Source organism: Cryptotermes secundus, unplaced genomic scaffold (genome assembly GCF_002891405.2).
Source record: "Cryptotermes secundus unplaced genomic scaffold, Csec_1.0 scaffold259, whole genome shotgun sequence".
NCBI classification, from domain to species: Eukaryota; Metazoa; Arthropoda; class Insecta; order Blattodea; family Kalotermitidae; genus Cryptotermes; species Cryptotermes secundus.
In genome coordinates, this window is record NW_019742445.1 from 128,013 (window position 1) to 140,858 (window position 12,846).

The window sequence follows — 12,846 nt, forward strand, 5'->3', positions numbered from 1 at the left end:
AACTCTCTGCCGTTTGTGGTCTTCCGTGAGCATTCGCGGGACCCATCTTGCGCACACCTTCCGATAATTCAACTTCTCTGTCAAAACCCGATAAATGGTGGTTCGGGAAACCTCGGGAACCGAAATGCAGAGATCATCGAGTGTGATGCGCCTATCCTGACGCATGACTTGCTCAATCTTCGCGACTGTCTCGTCAGAAATTGACGGTCTACCAGTTCTTTTTTCATCGTGTATTGCAGTACGACCAGATTCAAACTCCCTACACCACTTGCGGACGTTCTTTATGTCCATGCACGACTCGCCAAACACTTCCACCAATTGACGATGAATTTCAATTGGTTTAGTCCCTTTTGCGTTCAAAAACCGAATAACTGAGCGAATCTCACACTTCGCGGTTTTAGTAATCGGGAGCTCCATTTCTAACGGCAACTGTGCCAAGACTGAGCGTCCTAGCTACGTGCACGCATGCTTGGTGGTATTGGGGGGAGTGGGGGAAGCAATGAATGCAACAGGGTTGCCAACAGCCGCACGAAAAATTACCCAGCGCTTTGGAGACCTTACTTTTGGAATCAGCTACGTATATACAGAGTGTCCCAGGAGTTTGGTGCCATACTTCAGAAGCGTACTGAGGGTTCCCTATAGAATAACTTTGAAATAGGAACCCATGTCCGCAAACATAAAATAGCAGTGCTAGGGCAGCATTTAAAATCATTTCGTTTAAACTTGGTGCCTCAATGACGAACAGCATGCACAGGCATATTACCCCCTCCAAACTGTGCTCACTGGAGCTGATGGTTTCCCCAAGCTAACTAGTGTTGTTTTGGTAAATGAAAGGAACGTGTGTCTGTTAGACTGTTCTTTGTTTACATTCACTCACTTCTGCAATGGTGGAAGACTACACTTTTGCAGAGCTCAGAGACATGCATTATCTCTATGGTGTGGTTGAAGGAAATGCACGAAAAGCAGAGAGACTGTACAGGGAAAGATTTCCCAACAGAAGACTTCCCTCTCGCAAAATGCTTGGAGCATTCACCAGCAACTAGATGAAATTGGGTCTCTGCATCCACAAAATCATGCGGGATGCTCAAGATATGCTCAAACCGTTGATGTAGAAGACGCAGTACTGCATTGCATAGAGGAACAGCCATCCACCAGCACTCGTGCCATTGCCAAGATTGTGGGGACATCAAAATCAAGTGTTTGGAGGATCTTGCATGACCAACAACTTTATCCATATCATCCAACGTGAGTACATGATGTAGGTCCAGCTGACTTCGTACCACGAGTTCAATTTTGTCAGTGGATACTGAACCAGTGTTTACATCAGCCCAACTTCCTGAATCATGTGTTATTCACAGATGAAGCGTAGTTTACAAGGGATGGCTGGTTCAGCTGTCGAAACAGCCACGTTTGGGCTGACGAAAACCCCAATGTTACTGTAGTTGGTTATCATCAGGTGCAATTTTCTGTCAATGTCTGGGTGGGCATCACCGGCGATCACTTGATTGGGCCTTTCCTCCTACCACGACGACTCAATGGGACCTTTTACAAGGAGTTCCTGGAATGTATCCTTCCGACTTTTCTAGATGACCTTACACTGATTGTACGGAGGCAAATGTGGATAAAGCATGATGGAGCGCCGGCACACTTCAGCATGGTATCATGAGACTACCTGGATGCTGCTTTTCATGGTCGTTGGATAGGAAAAGAAGGCCCAGTGCCTTGGCCACCCTGATCCCCAGACTTGACACATCTGGATTATATCTTTTGGGGCCATGTGAAAAGCCTGATCTACGACACGCCTGTAGATAATGAATTCGAGCTGTTGGCCAGAATACTTGTTGCATGTGACGTGATCTGTGAGACACCTGGAATATTTGAAAGGGTGTGCCAAAGTTTCTATTGTCGATGTAATGCATGCATTGAAAATGGAGGGTGCAAATTCCAACATCTACTCTAGCAGGTGAGTCTTAAGAGTTTGGAGGCAGTAATATGCCTGTGCATGCTCTTCAACATTGAGGTGCCAAGTTTAAACAAAATGATATTAAATGCCACCCTAGCGCTGCTATTTTACATCTATGGAAATGGATTCCTATTTCAAAGTTGTTCTACAGGGAACCCTCTGTACGCTCCTGAAGTATGGCAGCAAACACCTGGGGCACCTGTGTGTGTGCATTTACGTAGATCGTACCGAAAGTCATGAGCAACATTTTTTTGCATGCAACCTGGGAACAGTAGACGAAGGAGAGTATGGTGGTAGGTGGAACCAGCTGTTGTGTTAACCTTGAGTGTCTTGTGATGTCAATATCTTGCATCATGTGACCAGTATCACTCGTAACAAAATGGCCGACGATGTCGTTTTGCCAGCGTGCTGTAATTGAATTTCTTGTAAAAGAGGAAATCCATGCTGCAGAAATTCACCAGAGACTTCAGCGTGTTTATGGAAGTGTGTGCATGGGTGCGAGCAGTGTTCGAAGATGGGTGAAACATTTTCAAGATGGGAACACCAGCATCGAAGATGAGCCTCGGAGCGGTTGTCCTAGAACAGCCTCAACTGAATGCAACAAGAAACGAGTGGATGAGATCATTCAAGATGACAGGCGTGTGACTGTGGACACAATAGCCCGAAAACTTAGAATAGGGCACAGTGCAGTACAGGAGATGATTGAAAGCTTGGGCTATAGGAAAGCATGTGCTCGTTGGGTCCCGCAGTTACTGATCGAAGACCACAAAGGTCAGTGAAAAGCCATCACCTCAGAACTGCTGCAGAGATATTGACATGAAGGCGATGATTTTTTGCTCTCTATTGTGACAGGTGACGAAAGCTGGTTTCACCATTTTGAGCCTGAAACGAAATGGCAGAGTAGGGAATGGCACCATTTGCATTCTCCATCAAAAAAGAAGGCAAAGACAATGCCATCAGCTGCAAAGGTGATGGGCACAGTCTTCTGGGATGCAGAGGGGTTTATTCTGGCCGAATTCCTGGAACCTGGGCAAACCATCAACGTTACTCATTATGTCCAGGCGCTGCACAAGCTCTGTCATGCATTGCGTGATAAACATCCGAGATGAAACATCATCATCCTGCATGACAATGCTCACCCCCACGCCGCTTGCCTCACATTGGAAGGAAGTGCAAAGATGGGGTGGGAAGTTCTACCACACCCCTCCTATAGCCCTGATCTGGCACCTTCCGACTACCATCTTTTCGGGATTGTGAAGGATCAGCTGCGTGGACAACATTTTGAGACAAGGGAGGCAATTCAGAAAGGAGTGCATCACTGTCTTCAGATGGCTGGAATGGAATTTTACAGAAGGGGAATTTTCAAACTCCCAGAACGCTGGGAGAAATGTGTACAAAGAAGTGGCAATTATGTGAAAAAATAAAGAAAGTTCTGTAGATTGACGTGGTGTATTTTGTTTGTCAATAATAAAGCATGTTACTATACAAAAAATTGTTGCTCATGACTTTCAGTACAACCCTCGTGTATATATTGTCACGAAGTGGGCGTATAACGCGACAAATAACTTCACGCCGTATTTGATATAGCGAATTTTATTTCACATTCGCACTTACAATCACCCAAATTACAGATTCACAATTACTGCTATCTGCAGTATCACAAATACTACACTCCAAATGCCAGAATGCAACTGACTGGTTGCTGGCTAACTCGGAACTAACTCGTAGGTAGCTGCCTTGAGAACTGTTGATCACACACTCGCTCGACTACTACTTAACTCGGCGACTGTGCATTACAACTAACTCTCTTCGCAGGCAGCGCAGCTCTCTTATATAAGGGCTGTGTGGACCTGTTACGTGGCCATGCTGTTACCTCACGCCGTCTTATGTCACTGCGCGTTGCGCGTTACGTTACCGTGCAGAGGGGGGAGGGGAGCGCTGACTCATCCGCCACGTCACTGTGGCCTGAGTTGCCACGTTGCTGCTGCGTAGGGAGGGGTTCTCCGTTGTGCAACATGTCACAATATATGTTTACTGACTGCTGCAAGTGAGCACATAACTGGGAACATTTCAAGTGACTTACTGACGTTGTGTTGAGTCTACAACTTCGACTTACTATGGAGTCATTGGACTTTGTCTGTAATACTCATGATATTTCCATCCTTTCCCTGAATGACTGTAAGTGTTCAGTTGTGGGGGGGACTAGGGTTCATGTGCCACAAGAGGTTCAGCATCAAAATGAAATGACTGGTGGTAAAGGACCAGTCATAAAATAACTCTGACTCTGACTAAGTTGAAACAGTCGTGGCTATGTCATGAGAGTTACTGAGTTGCAAGTCAACTACTCAGCAAGGGCATGAGCACAGAAGCTGCTGTGACCTAGCGATGCCTAGTGAAGCCTGTTACCTAGCACAACCTGTGAAGACTATAAGAGACTGAGACTTAGTGTGTGCAGAAGTGATTTGTTAACCCTTCCGCGACGGATAGTATTTAAATATTTTCCTACCGCCAAACCGACGGGGTATTTAATTATTAAACAGAAAAATGCACTTATCCATAAAAAATTTAGTAACTCTCGCAAAGATAGGTATATTGAGATAAAATTTTCACAGAAATATTCATAATGAAACGAAGAACAAACCTATATATATATTGTTTAATATAATTATGATAAATAATATTTTTTTACTCACTCGAACTGCTAAAAGTTGAGTTTGGTGTGGTAATCCTGAAAACACTGGTCAATACATAGCCCAACATCACAATCACTGCACCCGTACACGGTTTCTTTTCTTCTATTGTTTTTTGTACACACTACACATCGCCTTTGTGGTCTAGCCTTTTTTCCTGATTGGGGGAATTTTATTAATAAAATGTCTTTTACGAAGCCGGGGGATGGTGTTATCTGATGAATGACGTCGACCTTGTACTCTACGTGCTGCCTGCTCCTGGTCCGTAAACTTCAACAGCAACCCTTCTACCAGATTTACTCTGAATGCTAAGTGGTCTGTCAGTCTTTCCTGATTCTTGTTATAAATTATCATGGCATTTACCACTGTCGCATTCAAAAGGCGTCTGAAGAGTTTCATGTACCACTTATGAAGTCTTTTTCTTTCCACGTTGTAGTACTGTAAAAGCTGATCTTTCAAATCAACGCCACCCATCATTTCATTATAATCAATTATAATTTTTGGTTTTTTTATTTCTTTGTTTCTCTTTATATCTGTCTGTGTGTCGGCATTGTGAAATGTAGAGATCACGGAAACTGGTTTTTTGTCTTGCCACTTGAGAACAGTTATAGGACCTGCGTGCTGAGCTATGATCTCGCCCTTTCTCAACTTTGTGTTTTTTACAGTTGTTGGGACACCCTTTCTGTTCAACCTAAGGGTCCCAACACAGTCAGTGCCATGATTTTTTAATAATTTTGCTAACTGGGGGGAATTGTAATAATTATCCATCCATAGAGTATGACCTCTATGGAGGAGCGGTTCGACCAAATGTAGAACAACAGATGTTGTTTTATTGGTATTTTCTCTGATCAGTGAAGAATTTAGTTGGGTTTCGCTGCCAGTGTAAACAATAAATGACCATAAATACCCAGATTTGGAATCACAGAGTTCATAAGTTTTTATGCNGCAGCACACGGATGTCGGTGCGGAAGGGTTAAGTGTGTAAATTAGCAACACCAGTATAACTATTTACAGTTACAAGTCATAAGTGCTTAATGAATCTAATTGCCAATCCATATCCCATGTCTAGTCATCTACACATGACAATATCACATTCTGTGTTACTTCTAATGACTGAAGATATGGACTAGCTTTATCCAATGGGCCCAACAGTGTAGGCTTTTTACATGAAGACTGAGACAACAGAGTCCAGTATTCAAAATGTCATTTCAAATAAAAATAGATCAGACAATGGATGACATTCAGAAAATTTATCACTGTATTAATTAATATACAACCATCATGAGCTTTCAGATTTTACCCTCAGTCTCTGTTCCTCCCCTAATATGAGAGAACATGTTTCACACTTACACAAAATCACCTGGAAAATTAGTTTTGTATTTGACGTTTTTTGATAGTGAGAACATAAAAGATTCTGAATTGAATCGCAGCAACTACTCCTCAAATTTAATCTGATCTTAATTTCATCAGGAATGCAATTTCAATTTGTTAGTGTGATTCCAAAATATTTGAAATTTGCCACATTTTCAAAATATATATTATGTACTTTTATGTTATGATACTGTCCTACATTCTAGTGATAAGACATTTATTATATACTTCGGTTTTGTCCATGCTTACTTCTAGACAACCTCTTTACTAGTGTCTGTTAGAATGCTTTCTTTATTCTGTTCATGTTATCCCCAATAAATTACTATCAGCATAGGCTAGAACCTAAACCGCCTCTGTTGTCTAGTGGTCAGAGTTCCTGCTACAGATAAGTCAATAAACAGTTTATGCATGTGTCACTGTACTCACACATCCACTTTAGTATCTAATAAAAACAAATTATCTGATCAGTAGTTGAAGTATTATATCAAAATCCAGATCTATGATTCCTTATAATTTCATCTACATATTTAGTTTACCACAAGAGAATAAAACTTTGTATGAAGTTATTAACAATGATACACCTTGATAATTACTACAGTCAGTTTTATCATCATGCTTGCAAACAGGTACAACAATAGACTCCTTCCAATGATGTGGCAATTCTTCCCTATTCCAAATACACTTAATGAGTTACAGATCTCAGAATGTAATATTTCACCTCCTGTCTGAGTCAGTTCAGCCAGAAATACCTGATGATGTATACGTTTTCAATTTTTCAATAGGATCTTCAACCTCAAACAGGTAGAATTTGTCAATCAGGTTAGAACAAACTAAAACTTTGTGACCTAACAACCACTGGCATCTAGTCCTAGGAACCCCTTTCCTACTCTTCCATTAAATTACTGCTGAGTTTGATTTTGTTCCTACTTACGTAAGTGTTGCACTGCTGCCATTGGCTGATTAATAAGTTCACCAATCTGTCAGATGGCAACGTTGAAAATGCACTTTGGAAACAGTGATGGTGTCAGTATGAAGTTACTTACTTGAATGTATCAGTGAGTTCATTGCCCTTCATGTGGTCCTTCTTGGTGACATGTGACAGTCGCTTGAGATCAGCCTGGTAGTACTCTTCCTGGTCACGGCCAAACCGCTCCATGAGCTGAATGGCCTGCCCTTCATGGCCATTATAAACCAGTTCCAGATACATGTGCACAAACACTGGGTAAAGGATCATGCCCAGCTCATGCTGCAACATTACACACCATGGACTCAAGACAGATATTTTAGATCTTGGTCTTATATGAAGTTGAATAGTCACCTTCATGTTTCATTCACTTTATCACATGAAGGTGCTCTCAGTACCCACCACATAAGAGGTTGCATGGAACTCAGACTGAGATTGGACAGTAGAAACATCCCTGTCCCTACCATAAATTTAAACCCAAGCCATTTGGACCAAAGGCAGTCATTTTACCAGCTGAACTATTACAGTTCACATTACCATAACCTTTACTGTCTGGGACTAGAGATTTAAATGCCAGGGCTGAGGGCTTGATTTTAACTCAGGGGTGAAATACGGGAAGGGTCTGTTTTGAAGAAAAGCACATACCTTTGGAACTATAACTGCTAAAACACTGTAATAAAAAATATCCTAAAGAGAATGAATTGCCAAACCTGATATTGATACTTTTGTACTATCATAAAAACCACCGTTTCCAATAATTTTTATAGATTCCTGAAATAAATCCCAGTATTTTATATATAAATCCATATATCTGGCATATGCATCTTTGGAAATGTGTTCCTTCCCAATTTGACAGAACTCTACTTAGATGTTTACATCTATATGGTAAGAAAATGCAGGTTTGTACTGAGGAAGACTTTACAATTCAAGCACATAGATATGGTAGTGGTTCTTTCTTGATACACAGAAGATGTAACATCACATGGCTATCACTGCAGCAAGACAGTTACTGATGTGTCAATCTTCTTGATGAGGTGAAACAATTATGAGCAGGGCCTGCATTTTGACGACCTAAAGATATTTTTAAAATGACCTGAAAATACATAAAAATGACCAAAAATACAGAAATATTATTTAAAAGTTAAAAAACTACCTAAAAACGTATCATGTAATGGAAAATCTACTAACTGTTTTAAAATGTATTTTTAATCTTTATTAACATTGTGAACTCCATGTTACTCTTTTATGTTGTCCTCGTATTTATGTTCAAAATTAAGCAATATATGATTGAGTATGAAGCTAAATGTTTTAATAAGGATTTTTTTCTACTGCACTGGAACACATCAAATGTACATACACAGTGAGTTCAGGTTCTGTTAGGACTGTGTTCATTAAAAACATAAGACGTGAATTATTTTCAAAATTTCACTCTTTTTATTCAAAACAGTCATTGTACTCCTTTTGTAGAATCGCATTTAAAACTGTGGTACATTCCCTTTGGATGTCTTGGACGGTGTCGTGACGGTCTCCTTGCATCGCCAACTTAACTTTTGAGAACAAACAAAAATCTTCTGGAGCCAAATCTGGCAAATATGGAGGATGATCAAGGGCTAATCCCTTTTCTGGCCAAAAAATCGGGCACGATCTTTGACGTGTGGGGTGGGGCATTGTCGTGGAAGAGCGACCATGAACCTTGCTCTCGGTATTCAGGTCGAACTCGAAGAATTCTCACCCACAAATGATTGAGGACTCCAAGATAATAATCAGAATTCACTGTTTGACCTTCTGGCAGAAATTCCTTGTGAATGATTCCTTTCGAATCGAAGAAAATGGTTAGCAGTGTCTACTTGACTCTTTTGCATGCGCACTTTCTTTGGTTTTGGCTTCTTTGGACTCAACCATGCTGCACTCTGCCGCTTTGTGAGAGGCTCATAGTGGAAACACCAGTAACAACCGAATTTGTAAATTTTGTATCACTCTGGGCCGACCGTAACATGTCTTTGCAGTGTTCCATTCTGGCATGTTTTTCATCGCCTGACAGCGCGTGCAGTACAAACCGCGCACAGATCTTCCGTTTGACAAAATCCTCTGTCAAAATTTGATGCAGAGAACTTTTTGGTATTCCCAAAAGCTCCTCGATGAGACTTGCAGAAACACATGTCTGATGCAAGGACTTTGGTCATTTTCTTCACAGTTTCTTCAGTGCGACCTGTTCTCGGCTTTGATTCACATGGAGCGTCTTCAATGTCCTCCCTGCCATCACGAAATACAGCATATCATCGAAAAACGTTCGATGTGACTCAAACAATCACTACCGTACACACCTTTCATCATTTTGTACGCTTTTCCGGCTATTTTTCCTAACTTCAAACAAAATCTGATGTTGGCTCTCTGTTCAACCGCCATTTTCCGACGAGCATCAGAACAGTGCTGTTACATTCAAGGTCAGAACACATGATGCAGCGATGCTTGCGCTTTGAAATTATAGACAGCCACAGCTGAATCTTCAAGAATCTTAATGCCACAACTCGCCAACAGATGGCATTGCAGGGCAATAATTCAATTCAATTCAATTCTTTATTATTTATGTGCCAAGTCAACAGCCGCAAGGCCAATTACAGACTTAGCACAGTGTAGATGAAAGTAATTATGTGTAAATTATACAAACATTAGTCAAACACATTATAAGTCAAAAATAAGTTACAGGCAATTTATGAAGAAAAGTAAACAAACAAGCTAATAAATGATAATAATAACAATAATAATAATAATTTCATTATCATAAAACTAAGTGTTATTTAGAAGTGCAAAANGATGGAGAAACTCCTTTCCACATCTGCAGCCACAATGGGAGCGTACTTGAAGTGTACCAAATCACTAGCGGTAAAGTCCTCTTCAATACTGAAAGTGCCGAAGGACTCTCCAGTCAGAATTCGAGAAATGCTACATAATACACTGATATATTGGGTTTTTGGACTTTATCCATCGTCCTGGTTTTTAAGATAACTAATAAAAACACGACGTTTTGGAAACTGGATCTGTTTCCGTCCTCAAGTGAAGGAAAACACCTATTCTGTTGGGTCTGTTAGAAAGAGCTAGCCTCAATCACTGGAGGACGATCACCAGGACGATGGATAAAGTCCAAAAACCCAATATATCAGTGTGTTATACACCATCGTCAGAATCCTATAGTAACTACATGCTACATAATGTTTCATAATCTGAGTTTTATCTAGAACATGTTTAATTTTCTTGACACCATTTTATCAATGTCCCCTGACACTTTCTCCAAATCATTGGCCATTCTTTTTCATCAGGACGAGCGAATCTTCTAGCGTTGCTCCTTTCTCCTGTAAGCATCTGATTCCTTCCGTCAAGGAACTGAAATTTGCCTTTATGAAGGCCAGTTGTCCTTCCATTTCGCTGCGCGAGAACTTTTCCTGAGCAGCTTCAATTGCCCTCGCATCCTCTGTCTTCATTGAATCTACAATGTTTTTCACTACCTGAAAATGATCACAATAGTAAATTGTAGCATCAATCCACGTTCTCCACTTTGTGATGACGGGTTCCAGGGGCAGTGGAACACAATGAGCCATAGACTGCATTTCACGAGCTGGAGCCCTGACGATAATCTTCTTCTTCCATGATACGAGACCATACACTTGAGGAAATCTTGATCTCACTTCCTCCGTCACTTTATGCAGTGCATGTGCTAGCCAAGTAATGTGCACCAATTTCATGTAAAACGACTTCTGTCATTGATTTATGCTAACCGTCTTACAGTGCACACACTTTTTTTTCACCTTACTCTTCTCTTTTGCACTATATATTTCAGCACTAATGTGCCATCTGCAGGTGCGTTTTCTCTGTGCATGTCTAACTACTGCAATGCATGTCCTGACTTATTAAAATTTACGTTGGCATTGCAATGTAGTAGTTTATGTTTACAATTCATGTATTGGTATACGCTTCTATTATGACTACTATTAATAATCAGGGCATGCAATGCAGTAGTTAGACGTGCATAGAGAAAACGCACCTGAAAATGGCACATTAGTGTTGAAACATGTAGTGCAAAAGAGAAGAGTAAGGTGAAAAAAAAAAGTGTGTGCACTGTAAGACGGTTAGCATAAATCATGGACATGAGTCAGTGCAACAGGATGCTAAAATATAACATTAAAACGACTTTATTGACGTTGCAAGCTTTTAAAATATATGGGGCCGTATCGGTCACAAAAAGCAAGATGTTGTGTTATATACCCTCTGGCCACAGTAGAAACATCACCCTGTCAAAGATTTTACAAATTGTGGAATGATTAACAGATTCTAGCATCTCACTCGTAAGCAGAAACACTTCACCTGGTCCATCAATTTCCAAGGTTCCAATGTTTGCCATGTAGCGAGCCTCCGTATTGCAGGTCTCATCAATAGAAACTAAAATCTTCTTCTCATGCATTTTATTCCTAATCATTTCAAGGATATTGTTATAGCACTTGGAAAGGTAGTTTTCCTAAGGGTGGATTCATCAGGGATAGAACGACCTCAATTCACTTCCAGAAAAAATTTCAGTTTTTCATTTTTCTGAGCCCAAAACGGAATATTTGCAGACATCAGAACATCCACATATCTGTGAAAAAATCTGATGACATATTTCCGCCTTCAGATGAACACTGCTGCAGTAACATTTGCATAAATTTCTTTTTGTTCGACTTTGTACTGCTTGTATATGCTTGCTGTGGCTGGTATGTTGTTGTACCGTGAAACATTTTTCTGCCGCTCAATTTGTGGTGCACATCTTACAGTGGCAATAGTGGTGCATAAAAGTGTAGTGAGGAGTGTTGTTAAGAAGATTGTTTGCAATGACAGAATTACTGCTCTGAAGTTAAAGGTGGAACTGGTAGATATACTGATTATGCAAGTGTACATGCCAACATCAGAGTATGAAGATGATGAAGTGGAAAAAGAGTATGACACATTTGAAGAAATTCTTCAGGAAGATGGAAGAGGTGACACAAACAACATCATATTAGGAGACTGGAATAGCATTGTTGGAGAGGAATCATATCAGAATATTGTTGGATCACATGGACTAGGAAGACGGAATCACAGGGGTCAAATGCTTATTGACTTTTGTGAAAGAAATGGACTGATTGTTACCAACACTTGGTTCAAGAAGCCGAAGAGATGACTTTACACACGGAAGGCACCTGGGGATTGGAGGCGGCATCAGCTGGACTATATCCTTGGGAAATCGATTCAGAAACAGTGCGAAGGATGTGAAGACGCTGCCTGGGGCAGATATTGACTCTGACCACAACTTACTGATTGCCAAGTTTCGAACCAGCTTGAAGAAAATTATAAGATTCCAAAAGCGCAGACCTAGATGGGATTTGGAGAAGTTATATGCTCAAAGACAAAGCGTGCAGGAGACCCTAGAAGAGAAACTCAGTGCAACTGAAAGTGAAAGCGGAAATGCTGAAGTGCAGAGGAACAATATAAAAGAATGCATGTCAGATACTATCAGTGATTTGGTTGGCAAAGTTGAGAAGATAGCAAGAAAACCATGGGTTACACAGGAGATGATGAGTAAAATGGAGGAGTGAAGGAAATGGAAGAATGTCAACAATGAAGAAGGCAGGAGGAAATACAGAAGACTGAGGAATGAATTGAAAAGAGCCATGGATATGGCCAAAAAGGAATATCTTGAGAAGATATGTAATGAGATTATAGGATTTCAAAGAACGGGACATTATGATTTGATGTACATGAAGACAAAAGAACTAGGATGGAAAGAGAATCATGGGATTCAAAATGTTGGCATCGAAGACTCCCAGGGGGATAGAATAGTAGATCAGAGG

At 40.7% G+C, this 12,846-nt stretch overlaps 1 protein-coding gene across 1 annotated transcript in view; it reads right to left on the reverse strand.

Moving 5' to 3' along the window:
* LOC111873143 (transcription initiation factor TFIID subunit 5) overlaps positions 1-12,846 on the reverse strand; it is an 84,918-nt gene that overhangs the window by 42,859 nt on the left and 29,213 nt on the right. Inside the window, exon 3 of the mRNA XM_023867591.2 lies at positions 7,068-7,270. Within this exon, the coding sequence (XP_023723359.2) occupies positions 7,068-7,270 (203 nt within the window). The remainder of the gene's footprint in view (positions 1-7,067; positions 7,271-12,846) is intronic.